Source organism: Amphiprion ocellaris, chromosome 9 (assembly GCF_022539595.1).
Source record: "Amphiprion ocellaris isolate individual 3 ecotype Okinawa chromosome 9, ASM2253959v1, whole genome shotgun sequence".
In the NCBI taxonomy this organism is placed as follows: Eukaryota; Metazoa; Chordata; class Actinopteri; family Pomacentridae; genus Amphiprion; species Amphiprion ocellaris.
This window is the reverse complement of record NC_072774.1, coordinates 33,991,151-34,015,108: the sequence shown is the minus strand read 5'-3', so window position 1 is coordinate 34,015,108 and position 23,958 is coordinate 33,991,151. Positions and strand designations below refer to the sequence as shown.

The window sequence follows — 23,958 nt, the reverse complement described above, 5'->3', positions numbered from 1 at the left end:
TGCTTTTATTTGGATTTTACCTATTAAAATTGTATTTTCTATAAATTTCCATTTCCCACATTAGGGTCTAAATCATTAAAGTTGTCATTAAAGTATCTTGAGCAGCATATAAATATCCACCATGCGTATATTTTCAATTTTTAGACTGTTAACTGCCCAGCATGTGACTCATGAGGGTCGCTCCAGAATTGGAGGACATTTTACGTAAAATTTCAAATAATCCACGTACAAAATACGAAAACATGCAGTTGTTGTGTAAATATACTTGTCCTGAGACCAAATCTAAAAACACTAGGAGAAAAGATGGTTTGAAAATATTTTTAAAATACCAGATCAGTCTGGAGTGTCCCCTAAAATACTATTTTTCTCTTGTCCCACCCCTGCTGGTCACCAAATTCAATCTCAAATAAAACAGTTAAACTGAAATTTAAATCTCCTTTTTTTGGTATTATTTTGTCATCAATGTCTCTTGTAATTGTAGGAAAATGTTTTTAATCCACATAATATTTTAAATAATAATTATTATGCATGGAACGTGTGTCCCACAACAGCCCGGTTAGCATAACCTTTTAGCTGGTAGAAGAAGCAGAAAACAGTGAATCACATGAAGCGCTGGAATTAACATCATCAAACAGTTTTCCTAAAGAATGGGTAGAGCAAAGCTATGTCCTCTCTTCTAGTTTTCATATTTTCATAACATTGTCAGCCTTGATTGAATGTCTCACTCTACCTCATATTATCAGGATCAGACTAATTCTTTGGACTGTTTTCCATCAGTCAGTTTGTCCTCTTGGTCAGCAGTAACAGCTAGCTAAATATCTAGCTTCTACTGCTGAGAAAAAGATCACATTAGCATGGATTAGAGTGGGGTTAGCAAACAACACAGAAAACATGGAATAAAAATGGTTCCATTGATGTGGAAGCTGAGCCAATCAAGCCTTTGATAGTTTATTACCTATTATTGATGAATATGTAGCAGATTATAAAAGAGAAGATTTATTTTTCAAAATTTTTGAAGCCCAAATGTCCTCCAGTTCTGGAATGATCCATAAGTTTGCTCTCAGCTGCTTCCTCCTACTAACCAGTGTCCCACATCACCATGTTTCACTTCCACAGATCGCAGCCAACCACCACCCAACATTGAAGCATGGTATGAAATGTGTGCAGTGTGTTGATATGTTTGTGTGTGTGTGAGCTGACAGAGCAGATGAGCAGCCACAACTAGGTGGGTAACAGAAAGATAAAAAGCCAGGTAAGCAGCAAGGGAAACTTTACCTGACGCATCAAAACTGAAAGACATGCTAAGTGGCCGAATTACTGCAACGAGAGACAGTAACGGCATGGGACGGTTATTGGTAGATTAAGGCAAGACTTAACACATACAAGAGGAAGTAATCTGCTTGTATTTAGCAAGTAACCAAGGAAATTAGCATGGTGATTGTCTGGTTTCACATCACAAAAGTTTCAACAGTTACATGACGGGAGATAATAGGATTTCGAATAAGCCACAGCCAATGGCGAGAGATTACTGCCATTCATAAACACCACTGTTTTTAGTGCTATTAGTGTTAAAAGAATTGCAGACACTTAGCATTATTATTGTGTACTTTCACTTCACTGTAAAAGTCAACAAAACAATAATAGGCATTAGTTGCAAAACAAATATGACAGGTTAGAAGGCATCAGCTACAATAGCAAAGAGCAGAGGCACAAATAATAGTGCAGTACAGTGTAAAAAAAAAAAAAGGATTGAAACATGGTTCAAAATAGTGAAGCTACTGCAAATTTCTCATGAGATTTGAGTTGCAAGCATCAGTTCCATACTTCAGCTTAAACGTTACATTTCAGAGTGAAGTATGGTTGCATGTGCAGGAGAGTGTGCATGTGTGTGCGCAACAAAATAACAAGAGGAGGGCCAACAGAGTGGTGAGTTTTCTTACCCAGCCTTCCCCGGCGGACCATGTCAGGCGACACCGGGCGAAGCTTCCTCTCTGCTTTGATCTCCTCCAGGATCCGCTCATGCAGGGTGGGAGGAGGCTGCTGCTGTGGCTTCAGCTTACGAGCTGACACCTGCACAGGGTGACGATGTACGACAGAGTCAACTAGGGGTGAACAGGAACTCATACAAACAGAGTTATAGCCAGCAGGCCCTCTCCTCTCCAGCTCCACGTGTCTCCTGTGACTAATTGTTCTCCTGATTTCTGAGAGGGGAACCCTGCTGAAACAGCTCCCTGCTAATCCTGCTGCAAGATATATATCAGCAGAGAACTGATGAAGGCAGCATTTTTACTGGATTCAGCCTGGAGTAGAAGTTAAATTAGACAGCTGCAATTTTCATACTTCACAGATGCTGGTTTCATACACTACCGTTCAAAAGTTTGGGGTCACTTAGAAATGTCCTTATTTTTGAAAGAAAAGCATTTTTTTCAATGAAAATAACATTAAATGAATGATAAATCTAGTGTAGACATTGTTAATGTGGTAAATGACTATTCTAGCTGGAAACGGCTGATTTTTAACCCTCCTGTTGTGTTCATTTACGGCAACCAAAAAATATTGTTTCCTTGTCTGAAAAAAAAATCAAAAATTCCACAAAAAATTCCCCAAATTTCTGAAAATTTGCAAAACCTTCAGGAAGAAAATTCCAATAATTTCTTAAAAGTTTTATTTTTTAAAAATCCCCCAAATTTGGAAAGAAAATTCTTGTAAATGTTTTCAAAAAAAATCCTAAAAATACCTAAAGTGATTACATATATCTCAGTAAAACTTCTAATATTTTCTTAAGAACATTTTTGTGAATGTTCTTAAGAAACATTTGTAACAATTCTTTTTTTCCACCAAAAAATGTTCAAAGATTTCCCAAAAATGTTGAAAATGTGGACATCAGAATTTTCACTGTGAAAATATTTTTTTTTCCCCATATTTTCAAACTTTAAAACGGGTCAATTTTGACACTCAGGACGACACAAGGGTTAATGGAATATCTCCATAGGGATACAGACAAACATTTCCAGCAACCATCACTCCTGTGTTCTAATGCTACGTTGTGTTAGCTAATGGTGTTGAAAGGCTCATTGATGGTTAGAAAACACTTGTGCAGCTATGTTAGCACATGGATAAAAGTGTGAGTTTTCATGGAAAACATGAAATTGTCTGGATGACCCCAAACTTTAGAACAGTAGTGTATATAATTCTTTTGGTTTTCTTTTTATTGGGGTAAGGAGAACCACCAATTTGCCATTTGAATTTCATATCTAATCTGTTCGTTTGAGCTAAAATTAACTGAGGTGAGTTTGCTTAGTTAATAAGGTTCAGTTAGAGTGGTGCCTAAGCTATCAAACAGCGTCTTCAGTAGAAACATTTTTAAGCAGATTCAATTTTAATTGCTCTGGGTGGAGATCAACACAGTTGTCTGTGGTGCAGCTACTTAGAATCCATATTTTTTACTGCATTTTACAAACTTTAAATAAGTGCATTTAGTTAGTTATACTCACAGGATTGAGAGGTGGTCTGGACCTGATAAACTCTAGGATGACTTCATGAGCACTTTTCTTTAACCTTGGTGGGATGTCTCCATTGACCTGAAAGAGTAAACAAAGTAAACAAAACGCACACATCAACAGAAAATGACTTGATAATAAAACCTGCCTGTTTCAGAAGGTCATGTACTAAATAGAGTTAATGTTACAGCAAAAGGTCAATTATGTTGCATGAAATTAAACACAACATAAATTTTAAGTTTCATAAGATGTTAAACTTGTCTGTTGCAAGAAAACATCATCTAGGACTATAAACAAAACTTTTAGCTGCTGCTGTGACTAATGGTGGTTTTCATTATGAATTAGCCTGTCAGTGCTCACTACAAAGGCTCCAAACTGACATTTCCAAATGTCATGTTTGATTAACCAACAACCCAAGACCCTGTGATATTCAGTTAGCAATGACATAAATAAAACAGTAAAAAGCAGCACATTCTCACACTGGGGAAACAGTTGGATTCAATGACTTTAATGACTACTGATACATTTTCTGTTGCACTTCATCATTCAATAATCTGTAATACATTCCTAGGCACTGACCATGACTTTACGCAGTTTGTATCGCTTGGACCTAATGTCGTCCATGAGCATCTCATAAGGAGTGAGCTGGTACTCGATGGGCAGAGGGTTGTACTGACGCTCCTGCACCTTCTTCAGCTTGACTCCTTCACGCAGGTCCCTCATCACCTGAACCCAGAATCGAGCCTGACAGAAGATGAAAGGGCAGAGTTTAAAATTGGACCACGACGTCGAAAAATCAAAATACCATGACCTCTTCAACAGGAATCCTCATTTCATCATCTGTGAGCTGTCTGTGCTGCCAGAACAGAGGCGATTTATCAAGGGCAGCGGTTCTGTCCATCTTAACATGGATCCGGAGAAGTTCTCTAATCAATGCCTGTTTAGAGTAGCACATGCAATAGCATAGATTTCTTTATGCATTCTTGGAGAACCTCTGTTAGTACATTAAAAGAGCTCTGATTTATCCCTGTAGCGCGGATTAGTCAGTTAGACTTTAATAAGGACAAATGAGCTGAGACTGAAGGTCAGAGGTCAGACGTCTAGCTACGTACCCAGTCAGCATTCTGGAGCTCATTCAGATCTTGGCCAGGCTCCTCTGACGTCTCCTCCTCCATCTTACGGAGGTTCTGATGGAAAAGAGAAAGTGTTACAGTTGTATAAGAAATCTGAAACACTATGCTGTATCCAGAAGAAAAACAAAAGAGATGTAAAAGGCAGTGCATATTGATCAGTAAAGTCACAGGTTTGTCTCCAGTTAAGCCTGAAAAATGTTTCTCTGACTCTGGAGACACCATAGTCATTATATTTCAGCTTACACAAATCTAAAGCAAGCTTTTAGTGTGTGTTGCCAGTCACAATCATCCCCCAAAATCTGCATCATCACATGAATCATGGCAGCTAAAAATAAGTGTTCAGAGTCTATAAAACCAAACTGAATAATTCTAACTCTGAAATTGTTGGCTGATGTATATTGTTGGACTCCAGGGTAGTCAGAGCAGGTAGACATGTGGAAAAGACAACTCTGGGCAACATGAACTATTTGCTTTTGTATTCAACATTTGGATGTAATAGCATGGAATTAGGCACAGCAACTCTTCTTCCCACGCAGTAAACAAAACTAACTTTAGTTATCTCCTGTTTTCATTTTATTCGATTTTGCACTATCATCAGGCCAGATTCTTTTTTTTTGCTCTGCAATAGCAGAAGGCAAAAAACAAACAAACCCTCCCCTCTTCCATCAGATGAGCTCGCAAACACACAAAGGCAGGGAAGATAAAAGTTAGCATTCATTTGTGACTTTGAGGCTCTCCTGAGTGATGATCCACCATCTAACCCGTTCTACCACCACACACCCTCACTGCTGACTGTGTTCCTTTTATACTATCTCATCTGTTCTGGCTGAAAAGACTTATAATTGGCTGAAATCTCTCGTAATGAGCTGGATTTTCTAAAGCCTAAAAACGAAGTGAAGAGGAGGTGCAGGAGTTTCATTTCTAATCAGACTATTTTAGTATATGCTGAAAGGTTATTAAGGAATTTTATCCCTCAAAAACTCTGGCTACCCAGCTTTACCTACAGCTAGTCTCTGCTGTACTATGTACTTAGCACGTCAACAGATGTTAGCATGCTAACATGCAAAACTAAGCTAAACAATAATCAAAAGAGTTACATACTTAACATTAGCAGGTTCACATGACAAGAACTTATATGGGACTTCACTAGTATTTTTTTCAGTATTGCTTTCCTACAATGAGTTCTGTCGTCACTAAGCAGCTAGCACGGCTGTAAACCTTCACATGACATCTTTTATTGAGGACATTTGGATACGTCAGAGTGGGGAAAGCTCAGATGTAAATAATATAACTGATAACGGCTGAATTCCTGCTTTCATTGTGGAGTCCTGGCATGCTGGCATACTGGAGTAATGCTATAAACAACACCAGTGTAGCATCTTTTCTAACATGCTAGTGAAAATATTCACTGCAAACAATGCATATTGTTTGTCAGTGAATGCTAGCATGCTAAAATGCTGAGGTAAAAGTACACATTAGCCACTAAACAGTAGCATGTTAGCACTGTTATTGTGAGAATTTTAGCATAATGCCACTAACCAAATACTACCAATTGTACCATGGGCTAAGAATTGCTAAGTTAACAACAACGGCTAATAAAAAAAAACGGCTAATAAAATTTGGTCTTTACAGGGATTTTTTAAAACTGTTTTTCTTTTTTATATTATGTGTTGTGCTACAGCTTAAAAAAACTGCTAGCTTGTGTAATGAATGTGAATGTAATTTCCCACACTATGTGGTCAGTGAACGCACCACTAGACATCACGAGAGTTGTTGAGCCTGTTATGGGGATTCTGGAAAAGTTCGAAGGCAGCTCACTAATAAACCACCAGCTCTTGTTCAGCACGTCCTTCGGTGTGTTAATTTTATGTCAAGGCGACATTACATGGTGTCAGAAGCGGTGCAACCCTTTGTGGATCCGAGATGTCCAAGTTTTATCCTCCGTCGGAGTTTAACTTCACCAGCCCGGGAGAATGGCCGGAGTGGAGGCAAAGGTTCACACGCTACAGGTTGGCTACGAAGCTGAACAAAGAGGAAAATGGCGAGGTACAAGTCAGCGCGCTTGTTTATGCGATGGGCAGTGAAGCGGAAAAGATTTTCGCGTCATTTGAGTTTGCAAGCGAGGACGCTAAAAAGGACTATGACGTAGTTATTGCCAAGTTTGATGAATATTTCATACCAAGAAGAAACATAATACATGAAAGAGCGTGTTTCTACCAACGTAATCATCTTCAAGGGGAAAAGGCAGAGGCATATGTGCGAGTCCTTTATGAAATGGTGGAGAACTGTGATTTTGGTGACAAGAGAGATGAACATATCCGGGATAGACTCGTCGTGGGCATAAAGGACAAAGATTTGTCTCAGAAATTACAGCTCACAGCAGATCTGACGCTGGCTCATGTAATTCAGCAGGTACGACAGTCCGAGGAGGTTGCTAAACAGATTAGCCTTCAAGCTAGCGGCCCCCCGCCAGAGCTGCAAGTGGCGAGCATCTCCGCATTTGGACGTCGCAAAGTACACTACAAAAAGTACACACCAAACATACAAAGAGAAACTCCAAACTGTGGTAGGTGCGGCACACAGCACTATGATAAAAAGAAATGCCCAGCAGCTAAAAGTTCATGCAAAAGGTGTAGTAAGAAAGGACATTGGGCGCGTGTATGCCATACTAAAGCGGTTAATGAAGTCAATGAAAACAAGCAGTATCAGTTCTTAGGTGAAGTTACTGGCCCAGCTAATCCAGATAAATGGACCGTCACATTAGACATTGCAGACGTGCCCTTGACATTCAAAATAGATACAGGGGCAGATGCAAGTGTCATTGGAGACAAAACTTTCAGTTTACTCAATAAGAAATACAACTTGCATCCAACAACGACACCTTTCTCAGGGCCAGGAGGTCCACTTAAGTGTTTTGGGATGTTCGAGGCCAAAACAAAGTATAAAGGTGAAGACTACACATTTCCAGTGTATGTTATTAAAGGAAACAGCTGTCTGCTCAGCCGCATAGAAGCAGTTAAAATGGGACTGGTTAAGAGAGTAGAGGAAGTCAGTGCTGTGTTTGGAACCAGCGGTTTGTTGAAGACTGAACCTGTGAAAATCCTACTCAAAGACAATGTGCAGCCATATGCAGTCCACGTGGCTAGAAGAGTTCCGCTACCACTCATGCCACTTGTCAAAAGGGAGCTACAAAGATTAGAGTCTGAGGGCATCATAGAGAAAGTAACCGAGCCCACTGAATGGTGCGCGGCAATGGTGCCGGTCTTAAGCCCAACAAGGTTGAAGTCAGATGCTGTGTGGACTTAAGAAAACTGAACAAAGCAGTAGCACGGGAGAAATATGTATTACCTACAATGGAAGAAATATTGCCAAGACTTTCAGGATCCAAAGTGTTCATGTCCCTGGACGCGGCAAGCGGGTTTTACCAAATCCCGCTGCACAAAGACAGTCGCAAACTTACCACCTTCATCACTCCCTTTGGTAGATATGCTATTTGCAGACTTCCATTCGGCATATCGAGCGCCCCTGAGATATTTCAGCGAAAAATGGCGGAGACACTCCAGGGGCTGGAGGGTACGGAGGTGTATATGGACGACATCCTTGTCCATGGGAGCACCGAAGAGGAACACGACAAACGCTTGGAGCAGGTCCTGAAAGTGACAGAGGAAGCTGGCTTGAAACTAAACAAAGGCAAGTGTAAATTCAAACAGAGACAAATTCGATTCCTGGGACATATAATTGATGAAAATGGAGTGAAACCAGACCCAGCAAAAGTTGAGGGGATTGAAAACTTCCCCAGACCCCTGAACATTGCCGAGCTAAGACGCTTCATTGGTATGGTTAATTACTTAGCCAAGTTTGTTCCGGAGATGTCTACAGTTGGACAACCACTCTATGAACTGCTCAAAACCAAGTCTGAGTGGCAGTGGGGTCCAGCCCAGGAACTCTCTTTCAAAAGACTGAAAGCTGCTCTATCAACAGCACCTGTGCTTACCTTCTATGATGTTAGCAAGCCCACAATGGTGTCAGCTGACGCCAGCAGCTACAGGCTTGGCGGAGTCTTATTACAACAACATGGAGAAGATTGGAAACCGGTTGCTTACTGTTCCAGGAGGCTACGTGATCCAGAAACCAGGTACGCGCAAATAGAGAAAGAATGCCTAGCGAGTGTCTGGGCCTGTGAGCGCTTTGAAAAGTACTTGATTGGACTAGAGACTTTCACAATGATTACAGACCACAAGCCCTTAGTGCCTTTAATGAACAACAAGGACTTGGACAACGTCCCGCTAAGGTGCCAGAGACTTCTGATGAGACTGATGCGCTTTAATTCAGAAGCAGTATACGCACCTGGCAAGACCCTGGCAGTGGCGGACACGCTGTCAAGGGGTCCACTGGAGCAGACCAGCAACGACCAACTGGAGGAAGACGTGACGGTACACATTGGATCCGTCATCACCAACCTACCAGCCACCCCTCAGAAGCTGCAGCAGATAAGAGACCACACTGACCAAGACCCCCAGTTACAGCTAGTGAAACAGTTCACTCAGTCAGGCTGGTCAGAATATGAAAGACAGGTCCCAGAAGCAGTCAGGGATTTTTATAAAGTCCGGGGTGAACTGTCAGTGGTAGACGGGTTGGTTGTAAGGGGAAGCCGCATAGTCATTCCCACCTCTTTGAGATCAGAGATGATTGACAGGATTCATGATGGTCATCAAGGCCTAATAAAGTGCAGAGAAAGAGCCTAACAGTCAGTATGGTGGCCAGGGTTGTCAAAAGGTATAAAAGACAAAGTTACCCAGTGTGATTTTTGTAACAAAAACAGACACACTCAAAATAAAGAACCACTCATGTCAACCTTACTGCCAGATAGGCCATGGCAAAAAAATAGGTGTAGACTTATGTGAGTACAACAAGCAAACCTATTTAGTTGCTTCTGATTATTACTCTCGTTACCTTGAAGTACTGAACTTACCAGCAGCCACAACCACACAGGTTATTAGCAAGCTAGCTGCAACATTTGCAAGATTTAGAGTTCCAGAAGAGCTTGTTAGTGATAATGGGCCTCAGTTTACTTCCGCGGAGTTTGGGAGGTTTAGCAGAGAGTTTGATTTTGTCCACACTACCTCCAGTCCACGTTACGCTCAAAGCAATGGGCATGCAGAAAGGGCAGTGCAGATAGCAAAAGGTATCCTTAAGCAGAGCAACCCTCTTCTCGCTCTTATGGTCTATAGGAGCACTCCCAACGCTTCTACAGGTTTCAGCCCTGCAGAGCTGCTAATGGGCCGCAAGATCAGAACCACGCTGCCCACCCTGTCTACTAACCTGGATCCAAGCTGGCCAGACAGGGAGGAGATGCGCTCTTCAGATGCTACAGCTAAGCTGAAACAAGCGTTCTACTACAACCGCAGGAATGGTGTTCGAGATTTGCCACCACTAGACTCTGGAGACAGGATCTTAATGAAACTGGACAATGAGAGACAATGGACTACACCAGGGACGGTACTAGGTAACTGTTCCACTCCAAGGTCATATGCTGTGGTGACACCGGAAGGAGGCTGTTACAGACGTAACCGCCGCCACGTTTTGCAAGTGCCTGGTGCTCCCACCAATCCAGCCGCCGATACGTCACCAGAAGATCCTACACCTGTCCAAAGCAGTGATGTCACTCCTAGTAGTGCAGGAGAATCACCAACAAATACTGGGACAGTTACAGTCACTCGTTCAGGTCGTGTTATTAAGCCACCACCTAAACTAGACCTGTAGTCAGGAAATGAAAAAATGTTTGTTGTACTGTGAGATGTTCCAGGATGAGTTAAATTTTGAAGTAAGACTATAAAATGATAAATGCTTAAGAGAAGCAGAAAGGTTATTGTTTTGGTTATTGATGTAGAGCTCTTTATGGGCCACTTAAGTTGATTTTCATGTAAAATATAGTTTGTTTAATTACCCTTTCTGGACAAATACGGTAAATGGACTGGTTTGGACAATACTCAAATTAATTTGAACAACCTATCTCAAAAGAGGGGGAGATGTAATGTATGTGAATGTAATTTCCCACACTATGTGGTCAGTGAACGCACCACTAGACATCACGAGAGTTGTTGAACCTGTTATGGGGATTCTGGAAAAGTTCGAAGGCAGCTCACTAATAAACCACCAGCTCTTGTTCAGCACGTCCTTCGGTGTGTTAATTTTATGTCAAGGCGACATTACAGCTTGTTCTTGAAAAACAAGCATCACATAGAAAACTCTGTCTAACCTTTGTACTTAAGGTAGAAATATAAAGAGGTAAGACATAAAGCTCAGGCAGTCAGTTGTAAGTGCAGCTCTTCCATCCTGACACCTGTGTGAACCTGCACAACGTGAAGCCGTTAGAGAGTTGTAACACCCTGTCAGCCTGACTGACAGCCAGTCTGTGGGAAACAAGGAGCCAACCTGCATTCCTCTGCTGCTTTCCAGGCGACAGCACCATTGTGTGTGTGCCTATGTTTTTGTGTGAAGAGATAAGGCAGCAAAATGTAACAAAAAGTACATTTTGAAACAGCAGACAGACAGAAAACATGTCCCTCAGGTTAATATTTGTGGTGAGACTGCTCTCGTCACGTCACAGCGGAGGAAAGTTTGATAAGACAATCACGGGAGTCTGCCCGGCTGACGGCAGAGTTAAAACCGCAACCCAGAGGGGAAATCACAATTCACTATCATCCTACCAGGGAGCAGCTGTCACCACTGACTGGTTACATAACACCACTCACAACAGGATGCATTTTGCTGCATCACAGGTCAGTGTATCTATAGTGTATACAGTACTATGGTGTCACAAGGCCACGCAGTGATGAATGGTTTATAACAGCCCATCAAATTAAAACACTGCTAATCTAGCTGGTGAAGAACATCAAGGCAGTTTAGTTCAATCACTTCTAAACACCATTATCTCATTTGGATGAGCAGCATGGCTCCAGATCGCATCAAAGCCGCATATTTCCATTTCAAAAGGTTGACTGGGCATAGACCATTTTCTGTATTTTCAGTAAATCATGCAGTGACCCTCATGTGAACAAAACCAACATTTGTGCTGCTGTACAGCCACACAAATAATGAGGGCAACTGCCAACTGCCTTTACAAATTCACTAATTCTGCTCTCTGTCTGTTCATTTCATTCATTTTCCCTCTCAGCAGCTGACAAGAAGCACTTATCCGTGAGCAAATAGGAGCCAGAGTTGTTTCTGTGAATCACCGCTAATCTTGCTGCTTTTCTGTGAATCTGCAGCAGCAGGAGACGTCTTTGCGGTGAGACAAAGGAACTCTTTGGCAGCAGTGGCTGGTTGCAGTGGGTGGATAAAGATGGAGCCCTTCTGGGACAACACAGCTCGAGGCCAGGATGAGGGAGGGAGGGTCTCACACATACTGTATGGAGGGGACACACAAACACTCACACACACTGGGACACACATAGAATCTCAGAAAAAAACATGGACAAAGAGACATACACAGAAACCCTCCCACACATCCTGATCACGTGTGTGTGTAAATTCATCCATGTGGGCATTAATATGCCGAGACAATCACACAGACAACTCATCTTGTTTTCTAATGTCATTTCCTCCTTGTGTCTATTGCATTTTTCTCTTACTTGATGAAAAGTGGAGATCAATGTAGAAAGGTATTTTTATGTATTTGCAGTCTACAGCCAACTAGCATAGGCTAGAGATGATAGAGATAGAGATGATTTGTGACCGTTCATGTCATTGATTCAAGTTGCCACTCTTCCACCTGTCCTGTTATGTCGTGAAATAATATCACTTTATCAATATTGAACCATAAGCTATCTATTCAATTTCAGCATTTAATTACCTTAACACCCACTGGCTAACTTGTTTGTTTGCTTTTGCAGGTACTTCTGTGCTTGTTAGTGCCTAGTCAGATTATATTAGATCTTTCAGAAAAAAATCATAATTAATACTTGGATGCTGACGTGAATTCTATTTACAAGTGGGAAAGTAATTATGAAGATATAATGTAGACATTGCAAATGTCAACATGCAAAGATGATCAGAACAACAATATTTACATGACATTTAGCAGGTAGGGCTGCACAGTGGCGTGGTGGTTAGCACTTTCGCCTTCCTGCTAGTAGATCCCTGGTCATGTCCCGACCTTCCCAGGATCTTTCTGCATGCAGTCTCCATGTTCTCCTGTATATGTGTGGGTTTTCTCCAGGTTCTCCAGCTTCCTCCCACAGTCCAAAAACATGCTGAGGTTAATTGGTGATTCTAAATTGTTTGTAGGTCTGAATGTGAGTGTGATTGTTTGTCTCTATATGTAGTCCTGTGAAAGACTAGTGACCTGTCCAGGTGTCCCCTGTCTTCACTTTAAGTCAGCTGGGACAGACTCCAGCCCCCCATGACCCTAATGAGGATTAAACAGTGTTTAGATAATGGATGAATGGATGGATATAGCAGGTATAATGTATATGTATTATTATACAATGTTCAACATGTCCCAGTTTAGTGCCTTAGCATGCTGACTCCTGCACACAATGCAACGTGCAGCTGGGGCTGATGGGAAGATCATTCACTTTAGGTATTTGGTATGGGGCTGCACAGTGGCGTAGTGGTTAGCACTTTCGCCTTGCAGCAAGAAGGTCCCTGGTTCGCGTCCCGGCTTTCCCGGGATCTTTCTGCATGGAGTTTGCATGTTCTTCCTGTGCATGTGTGGGTTTTCTCCGGGTACTCCGGCTTCCTCCCACAGTCCAAAAATATGCTGAGGTTAATTGATTATTCTAAATTGCCCGTAGGTGTGAATGTGAGAGTGCTTGTTTGTCTTTGTATGTGGCCCTGCGACAGACTGGCGACCTGTCTAGGGTGTCCCCTGCCTTCGCCCCCCCCCCCCCCCCCCCCCCCCCCCCCCGCGACCCTAGTGAGGATTAAGCGGTGTATAGATAATGGATGGATGGTATTTGGTATTGCATATTCTAGACTTTATACTATGGTTTATATGATATTAAAGTCATATACTATACCTCAGTATAGACTGTAGTATAGTCTGTTTTCTTTAATTACTGAACACGCTGTTTGTGCTACCTGCATATGAAGTGTTGTATAAAATGGTAAACGGTGATGGTGTGACACTTCAGTTTACAATTACTGCAGTCCCAAACTTTCCTCGGTTTACAGCATCTTTCTCAGCATTTTCCACCCTGTAATAAGAGTCCACTCTCCCCTACAAGCGAGTTATGTAACCAACCAAATCCCCTCTATTCATGCAGATGCATTACGCACACTAAAAGGGCAGTGGCAGTAGTGCATAGCAGGAAGGAACCCTGAGGTGGAACACACACACACACCCACACACATACACAACTCCTCACAGGGAAATGTTCCAACCCACAGCTGAGCTTCAAAATGCTCCTGAAGAGAAACAAAGTCCAAAATGAGTCCTGTGCTGGATCTTAATGTGCAGCAACAAGACGGGACTTTGTGTTTAGAGAACAGCCTGAATGTGAACTTGGGAGAAATAAGTCGATAATGCACCTGTGATGAAAGAATCAGACTATCAACTCACATTCATTTTCTCCCCAAGACACTTGTCAAGCCGTTTTATTAAGTAGAAAGCATTGCATGGTGACTCTGTAAAGCTGCTAATCACAGACCACTTGGAATGATAATTGATAATAACCTGCCACCTCCCCCTTCTTGAATAGACTCTTGACCTTTAACAGCCACCATACCCATGTTACACTAAGGGGAGCCTTAATACTTAGTTATATAGTCACAGACTCACCAATCACTAGAACAGGACCCTCATGCATGTTTATTTTAATCACTTCTGTCTGAATTACTGTCATGAGAACCTGAACTCAGCACTTTTGGCAGAAGGAGAGTCAGCATGTCTGCAGATACTGTCATCTATGTCTGACATGCACGACAAACGCATCACAATTTTTCCACAGCAGCCCACTTCAGCCTGTCAGCTGTCATCCAAACCCTGTACGGCTGCCTCGCACTGTGAGGATATTCTAACACTGATGACAAACACTGGGCCAGTTTGCATCAAAGCTGACGATAGCTGGTGTTTTTGGCTGCATAGTCATCATTTTCTTCAAGCTTTACCACTGACATGCTGAAAATGCAGACATGCCAGGTTGGAAAATCCTCTTAAACAGTTTCTACATCCTCACGTGAAATCATTGTATTTTTAAATGAAATAAGAAAACCCTTGGAGTTATATTTTCTCTAAATAACACACTGGTGTAATCAGAAGCTTAAATTAGACAGCATTAGTGAAACTGTACTCAACATTTAAAATCCTTTGTCTAACTTTTTGATTCAAAACCAAACCTTTTCTCATATCAACATCCATTATTATACACCACTAAATGCTCAAGATCCCAAGCCCAGTTTGGGATGTGAACCAGGGATCCTCTAGCTGCAAGGCTACGGTGCTAACCACCAAAACCACTGTGCAGCCCCATATTAATAAACCTAAATGAAATCAGTTCTTGAAAGTGACTGTGCAAAAACTATTATGATGGGTAAGGCGGGTGGACCTTATATTTCACTTTAAAGTAAGGTGTCTTCAGACTGGCTTTTTGACCTCGAAAAAGGCAAAGCAGCATCTCTGCAACATGTCACTGAATAACGGTAACAATGATTGAAGTGGTTTAATCAGGTACCCCAGTTTAAAGCTTAATATCTTAAAGCTCTAGTGTGAACGATTTAGGAGGATCAGAACAGAAATGGAATGCAATATTCACAATTATGTTTTCATTATTGTATAATCAACTGATTGTGTTTTTCTCACCTTAGAAAAAAATTGCATTACTCTCCCGGTTTATGCAACTGTCATACAGTCCCTATATGCACTAGACAGATGGTAACAGCATTTTTTAACAAAATCACATTAAAACACATTTTGAACATGGTTTAACTCATGCTTATATTTGGTTGTTATTTACACACAATTTCTGACATATTAATGTTAAGGTAAGAGTGGCATGTGTGAAGTAAGTTAAATGAGTAAAACAGATTGTGACAAAGTAAAAGACCAAAGAAATCCCTTTACTTGTTGCTTATTCCCCTTTAAGGCCTCCAATAGCTCAATCTAGTATCTATTAATGGGAATTTGAAGCTTTATGTGTATTTTATTTTATTCTGTAAACTCTGGACATGATTTTAGGCTTTTAGGTAAAAGTGAGCGTAGAAAACATCTCTGGTTTCGTCCATTTATCCCAACATGTTATAATCAATTAATTCTGCTTGAAAGTGATGAGGATGAACTGCTCGTGAAAGCTGTGTTTTATGGGCTGTTATGTCACAGGATGAGGAATAAAGGATGTGCGCTCATGTGTACATTCCATTCATTTCTTTATCCACAGCCATTATCACGGATGCCTCGCTGTATCAGCTGACTGCCGCTGCTGTCATACGGGAAACAAAGACGAATGCTGTCGTCATTCCTCTGTGTGTCTCTCTTATGTCCATGCATATTACATGCTAAAATCCAGCATAAGCTACGGCTCATAACTGAGACAGGAAGGATGGATCACTCAGATATGACTGTTACACTCCACTGGTTTGCTCATTTGAACCTTTAATACACAAGATGAGAGAATCATGCTACTGTTTTCACTCTGATGTTTGTTATATGAAAGCTGTTTTCTTTATCAATAGCTTGAATAATATTGTACGTACTGTTTTGGCTTCAGTTAACAGAATTGGAACATTTTATAATACCGTAAATCATATATTAACAAAACAGCAACAGCATTTAAATTTACATAAATTATATTAGAAATGCAGCGTTTTGGATTGAAACCCCACATAATCATGTGTCCTGTTATATAACAACGTTATATGAAAGATTATTTTTTTCCAAGAGGTATCAGCTGCTCTACAACGCTAACATGGCCCCTGGCAGCACCATCAGTGGTACCCAGGGACAGCGAGGGTCATGCTGGTTAGTCGGGTGCACAGGGCATGTAAGGTCACAGACCCAAATCTACTGATGTGATGTCTCACTGTGTCCTTTGTGGCCACTGTAAAGGTCAGTGATCACCCTCTACGATTTATTAGACGTAGGAAGTTTGGGCTTTGTTTCGTCTAGCATTATGTAAAAACAGAATGCATTCACCAAATCTACAAAATAATTTCCAGTTTCAGCTGTATAATGTGTAATAAAACACACATCTGATGGCCTAAACTGCAACATGTCTCTGAGGAAGGCGTTTCAAGAGCTCACAGCTATAAGGATGATAATAAGGACCCACCTCTTTGGCACTCTTGATCTTCTCCAGGAAGGTGCGTAGTTCCCTGGTTTCTGTGTACAGAGCCCGGCACACTGCCTGGTAGTGACTGGGGGCATCTGACAGACTGGGTAGATGAGCTGTACACAGCTATAATAGAGAAAGTAAAGCATTTTTTGTACATACTTCACACAACTGTATTATTAAAATGACGCAAACCTGAGACAAAAAGAAATTAACAGTGTAACGTAAAGTACTCACTATCTTAGACTGTCATTGAAGAGGTAAAAAAGCCAATTATATCAGGTTTCATGTCATATATTATACCATTAAATACTTTAGTGCTTTAATAATGACTAGTTTATAGCTGGCAAACGATAGCAGAGACATGTCACATATCATGATAAAGGTCTAATTTGCGTATTTTGATTGCTTTCTTGTTAGCTATACAAACAGCACAACAGTTTCAGGTAACATATCTGTCTGTATCTAGGTTTTAAACAATGAGGCAGTCAAATTAAACTGACCGAGGCCTTGCTACGCACACACACACACTCTCCAGATACACACACACACACACACACACACACACACACACACACACACACACACACACAGTGATGACAGAATATGTCCTTGTTTCTCTCCGAGGAACAGAAGGTATCTTTGGTCAATGCTCAGCAAGCTCTTGGCATCCATCTGTCCAGACTGCAAAAATGTTTCTAACCACAGATAAAACCAGACAACTGCCTCCCTGTGAATGTAATCCTGCTCACATCCTGCTCCAAGAGTGAGATTAACAGAAATACGGATTCAGTTAATTGATAATGACTTTCTTATTTTAACAGAAAAAATGCAGTAATGCTACCTGATAAAGGTGGCTTTGTGGGTAAAAGTAGTAAATAGTGTTATTAAGGGTCAGTACTGTAGGACAAAAGGTAAACAGAGGGAGCAGACTGGGCTAGTCAGGATGCTAAACTGCTCCAATACATCTCACTGGAGAGCAGTGTGTGTGTGTGTGTGTGTGTGTGTGTGTGTGTGTGTGTGAGACCACATGAGTACTGACACAGTGACTCTGCTCCACTGGTCAACAGAGATACACGACTCCCAGCATGGATGAGGCTGGCAGGCTGGCTGCACTGTGGTGCTAATCTCTGTGTTCAGAGCCGTGTTTAACATTTTCATTTCCCTCTGACACACATCTTATCTGGAACAGTTACTACTCTGGTTTTTGTGTTCCTAGAATCCCTTCACAGATTATGGGTCATCAAGAACTTAACTTTATAACATTGCAGAGAAAATACTGAACACTTTACCAGGCAACCAAAAATGGCCCAAAATCAAAAAATGGCTCCACCTCGACCAGGTAAAACATCTAAATGTTTGGTTAGCATCTAACAATACAAATCAGAATAGTTTGCTGATAATATCTCTGTAATTACTTGTGAATTTTATATGCAGGATGTTAAACAGCAAATGAGTAAATTTAAATTTTACTAATACTATTACTTACAGCATATTATCTACTTATATAGCCACATCTTCCATTATTGGAGCCAGTGAAGTCATGAGTTCATGATTCTCCTCCCACCTTGTACGATAAGATAAGATAAGATAAAGTTCTTTATTTCTCCCCACTCCAGGGGAAATTTACATTGTTACAGCAGCTATGTACTTCGCCTACATTACTCATACTTAATAAACAACATTTGCTCTGTATTTTACCTATGTTTAACTGAAAGCAAAATGAACATGATGCTGTATTAAAATAGTCTTGAAACTAGCAATTGAGATCATAAACTCAAGATGAGATGTTTGCTAAGGTAACAGATCATAGGACATTCATAGTCAGGTCATTTTCTCATGGACTTCCATACAATGGGACATCTTTGCGCAACCAGAGGAGTCGCCCCCTGCTGTCCACTAGAAAGAAGGCAGGTTTAAGCTTTTCCTTGCTGGCTTCATTTTTCAGAAGAGGATCTTATGTCCATCTTTTATATACAGTTTTCAGTTTTACGTTTCTACCAATAGCTAAAAAGGTTGAAATCAGACAAATGGGAGGCTGGTTAGCTAAAGCTTAAGTCACAATGTCACATAAAAAAACGCAATCACTTCTCAAAACTACTTACCTTTAGGATATCTCTGTAGCCGTGAGTGTTGGAGATGTTATCATCCTCTGCCTCATCCTCTTCCTCAGTGGCCTCGTAGCCTTCATCGGGGCAGGCGTCCTTCTCGACTTCGGCCATGTTGGTCATGAGGTCAATGAGCTGCTCCAGAGGAGGGCTGAGCTCCCTCTCCTCATTCTCCTTCAGCCCGTAGTCCAGAGCCTTGTAGATCATGATGCCCAGAGACTCGATCACCTGCAGGAGCCCAGAAGACAACCAGGGTTTTATGCTGTAGCTAGCTTAGTATAGATAGATGTTTACAACACTCAAGTCTTCTTTTATCTGTAACCAAAATTTTTCTTTCATCTGTTGATCTAATATCGTGAAAAACCTACAGTGTACAAATGCGGTACACACAGCAAGTTAAATCAGTATCTGATGATTTAAAATGCTTTATACAGAAACTAATACTACTATTGTTTATTGTCTATGTGCCTTTTGTTTTGCTTTGTATGTTGTTCTGTTGTCTATCTGCCACATGATTTAAAAAAATGGATTTGAGTCTTAGTTATGTAATATGATCCTCTTTCGTGTGTCAGGCCTAAGCTGAATATCTGTAATATTTTGACCTCGTGACTCCCTCCTCCACCATTCATATAAACACACTGGCTGGCCTTTGACAAGTCGACCCTGGGAGCAGATTACTGTTGATCTTGTGATCAAGTGACGTATGAGTAAAAAGACCATCATCCCATTATACATGTTCTCAAGCAAGTCAGTGTTTTTAACTATTAAAGAGGAATGTATCATCTGCTGTTTGTCTGACTTTGAATATAACAACTTCAAATCATAATGCACCAAGCTTTTAGCATCAGAAAGTCTACTAATTAGACTTGAATTGTAATTGCATATTTTTTAAAAAATCATTTTATGTGACCTTCAGTCTAACAGCTCAGACCATTCCTGTCACGTAATCCACTGCCATTTTGTATCCTCAGCATGCTCCTAAAAGCACTACTGACAGGTTAAGAGAACGGTACTGATCATCATACCACATTGTGATGTTCTGCTGGTAGAACTTTGCTCCTGGCATTTGTGTTGATGTTACTTTAACATGCATCGCCCATCCTAACATTGTTCCAGGCTAAGCACCCTCCCCCGACACTGGCACCCACCTCGCTCAGCCAGATAATGTGCACCTCCAAAGCACAAAATCTGTCCAGAAATGGGTCGAGGAACATCATAAAGAGCCCAAGGTTGAGCCCCATCCTCCAAACTCCCCAGATCAAGTATCTATGGGATGCACTGCAACAAGCCCAATCCATGGAGGCCCCCATCCCACAACTCACAGGACCCAAAGGATCCAGCGCCAAAGTTTTATTCCCCAACACCAACGGCTTAGAGTTGTTTTAGCAGCACCATACGACACAATATTAGGCAGGAGGTTTAATGTTGTAGCTGATTGGTGTACATCGCTTGTGTTTGCAGTTTCTTATTCATAGATCTCGCAGATGCACAAAGCAAATTTACCTTTATTTGGAGTCATGCTTCTGACATTCTAAAATACAGTTTTGTTTTATATTGGTTTAACTCTCCATCATCTGTTGAGAGCAGAGCAAGTGAACCAAAATAGTAAAACTGCAACCACAAATCAATCAGCTGTAAAAACTTAAAACCTTCCATACCATTCAGTAGTAATTACGCAGTTACACCTTTTTACACTTACTGCAGGAATCATCCTAAAAATGCAGAGATAAATACAGATTTAACTAAACCTTTAAACATAAAATGGCAAAAATATATTGAATAGCAGAATATAAATGTACATAACACATTTTATTTTTTCATTCACAGGAAAGTGTTCCTCTCTAAGACCATTAATACTGTTAACCAGCCATAAAAGAGCATGAGCTATAGCTGGCTATATAATAATTACATAAGGGACAGTCAATAAACAAGCATTAGTGTCTTGTACAACCTACACTACTATTCAAAAGTTTGGAGTCACTTAGAAATGTCCTTATTTTTGAAAGAAAGGCAGTTTATTTCAATGAAGATAGCAGTAAATGAATCATAAATACAGTCTACACATTGTTAATGTGGTAAATGACTATTCTAGCTGGAAACAGCTGATTTTTAATGGAATATCTCCATAGGGGTACAGAGGAACATTTCCAGCAACCATCACTCCTGTGTTCTAATGCTACATTGTGTTAGCTAATGGTGTTGAAAGGCTCATTGATGATTAGAAAACCCTTGTGCAGTTATGTTAGCACATGAATAAAAGTGTGAGTTTTATTGGAAAACATGAAATTGTCTGGGTGAGCCCAAACTTTTAAACGGTTGTGCATCATTTTAACTGCAACAATACTCAGCAACACCACAGATTTGACAAAAAGGAACAACTAAATTCATAGTGAATGAGTAAGTATGTCAAGTAAGGCTCAACACTAGACATTATGTTCAGGTATTGGCTGCCTGGATGGTAGAAAATGCTTTCTTGAATATACTGAGAAAGCAAACCCTATTTCTTATTTCAGGCGTTGATGGATGTAGGTCAGGAGATGGAGCGTTTGATTATAGCACTCTTCTGGAATTGTGAAAGTCATGGTGGATAAAGCTGGCACTGCCAAAGCCAAGACAAAAAACAAGAGTGGGAAATCACAGAAGGGATTATTCTGCAGCCCTGAGCACTCAGAAAAGGCAGAGAGGGAGCGAGACAACATACAAACCACTGAGAGAAAAGACATTGTGAGGAAAAGGGGCTGAATGAGACGATGGGGGAAGGAAGGGGGTAGAAAGACAGGGATCAGAGGTATAAATATATCAGGAAACGGGGGGAGGGGCCAGTGATGAGAGTCACTGGAGGGATAAGAGAGGTCAAGGAGGGCAAACAAAGGGGCAAAATCGAGAGAAAGGGGATCGTAAAGGGTGTGTGTGTGCAGACATGAAGATCAAGGACAGATCAATGATGGAGGGGGGAGGAGTCGCATGAGAGATCTGCCCTCCTCTCCCCCCATCAGTGCGTAAGAGCTGGGTTTCCTGAGGGGGGGAATGACTGAATGCAACCTCTTTGTCTGAGCTCCACCCGGATCCACACACCCAGTGATACATGACACCTTGCAACCACACACACATCCATGTATTCCTCCAGGGACCTGCTTTAACCTCAGGCAATCACAGAGAATTCCCCTTCAGCAGACACAGCATGTAGTAGACAATATGACAGATGTGGATTATCCCTCCCTGCCCAGTACAGTGAATGGATTTATGTGATAAGTATGTGGATTTTTGGTCCTCTATTTCCTATCTACAGTTTTCCTCAGGTATCAGAAAACCTCCCTTTCAAGAATTCAGTCAAGGGTTGAAACAGGACTTGACCTGCAAAGAGATTAAATAGAAAAAATGACTGGAAAACGCTTCAGTTTTCTCACAGCAAAGATTAAAGGCTTCAAGATGCTCATTTTGTAATATGTTGTGGTCCTTTATGTTAGTGCCCCTGGTGTTTAACCCAGCATCAGGGCATGTTCATTTCTCTGTTAAAGAAAAAAATGGTCCAGCCTTGTAAGGACACCAGCATCCTTTTGAAATCAAGTAGAATTAAGTTTCAGCCGATTGCTAGCAGAAGTCTTGTAGCCTGGACTTTGTCATGTCCAAACATGCTGAGGTTCATTTGTGATTCTAAATGTGAGTGTGATTGTTTGTCTCTATGTGTAGTCCTGTGATAGACTGGTGACCTGTCCAGGTGTCCCCTGCCTTCACCTTAAGTCAGCTGGGATAAACTCCAGCCCCGTATGACCCTAATGAGGATAAAGTGGTGTATAGATTATGGACGGATGGATCGTCCTACATTCAAAAGCCTTCAATTTATTTTTAATCAATTCTGTTTCCTTCCTTTTGAGAATGCATGCTGAAATACATGCTTGTGGTTAACAGAGTGTAGCTGGGTCTCTTATTTCTTTACTAAAATACAACAGTGATATTCTGAAACAATGGTGCTGATGAAGGATTCACTATAAGGGCCTGGTTAGACTCCTTTGCTGTTGTGTACATGGACAGCTGCAGACACCAGGATGCATAGTTGTTCCTAATGCACTACTTTCTAGTCCATCTGGATTCTGTTTGAACGATGTGTTCCATACAGAATACAGAGATCAGTGTTTAAGTATTCTGGGCACACGCACCACAAATCAAATCATAGCCCATTTTGGTTGTTCAGCAAATGCACAGCTGATGCCCTTCCAGCACAGTGGCCGTAACGCACACATTAAAAGTCATTAAAGTCATTAAAAATTAAAAGGTGCACATATATCTGCACAGACTCTTATGTACACCCTCTGGTGATGGAGATGTGACCCTCGTGCAAGTATAACGCTAGCCTAGATCAAATGCTTTTTGTAATCTGATTACTAAAAATTGTTCATATTTTGTTCACATGATGTATTTTTTTCTAAATCAAGTTATACTTCATCAAATGACAAAATATAATAGAGCTGGTTCCTTCTCCACAGTGTTCTGCTTCCTTTGTTCTGGACCCTGGAGCCCGACAGGAAATTTCACATTAGTCTGGCCATGGTCTCTAGTCTTTACAATTTTTTATTAAAACACTGACATTTTGCATTTGTTTAAAAAAAATAAGGTTGCAATTTGTGTCAGCTGACATGTAGTGTGGATTTAATACAGAGCATTAACAGAGGAATCAGAAGATTTTACTTAAATTTAGATTATTTAAAATAAAAACGCTAGTTTTGTTCAATAACTGGTTTATTGCACATTTAAATTGATTAAATTTTGTATTTTTGTTTCATAGTATGTAATAATAATTATTAGAAATTTATTTAGCATTTTTCAGAACCTGCATTTCAAGGCGCTTCACAAGGCAAAAAAAAAAATACAACAGACAGGCATAAAATCATCAGAATTTTAAAACAGATCAAAGCACAACAATGTGTTTCACATGCACCTCACATGAAAA

At 40.8% G+C, this 23,958-nt stretch overlaps 1 protein-coding gene across 6 annotated transcripts in view; it reads right to left on the bottom strand.

Moving 5' to 3' along the window:
* The window catches only part of spire1b (spire-type actin nucleation factor 1b), a 52,951-nt gene that overhangs the window by 15,792 nt on the left and 13,201 nt on the right, over window positions 1–23,958 (bottom strand). For 4 of the 6 annotated variants that reach the window (XM_055013730.1, XM_055013732.1, XM_035948730.2 and 1 more), the window contains exons 3-8: window positions 19,008–19,238; window positions 16,903–17,028; window positions 4,613–4,687; window positions 4,080–4,244; window positions 3,495–3,581; window positions 1,941–2,070 (exon numbers count right to left, since the gene is read on the bottom strand). In XM_055013730.1, the coding sequence (XP_054869705.1) occupies window positions 1,941–2,070; window positions 3,495–3,581; window positions 4,080–4,244; window positions 4,613–4,687; window positions 16,903–17,028; window positions 19,008–19,238 (814 nt within the window). Of the gene's footprint in view, window positions 1–1,275; window positions 1,318–1,940; window positions 2,071–3,494; window positions 3,582–4,079; window positions 4,245–4,612; window positions 4,688–16,902; window positions 17,029–19,007; window positions 19,239–23,958 lie in introns of all 6 variants that reach the window. The other 2 variants (XM_055013731.1, XM_023271463.3) reach the window with 1 other exon arrangement.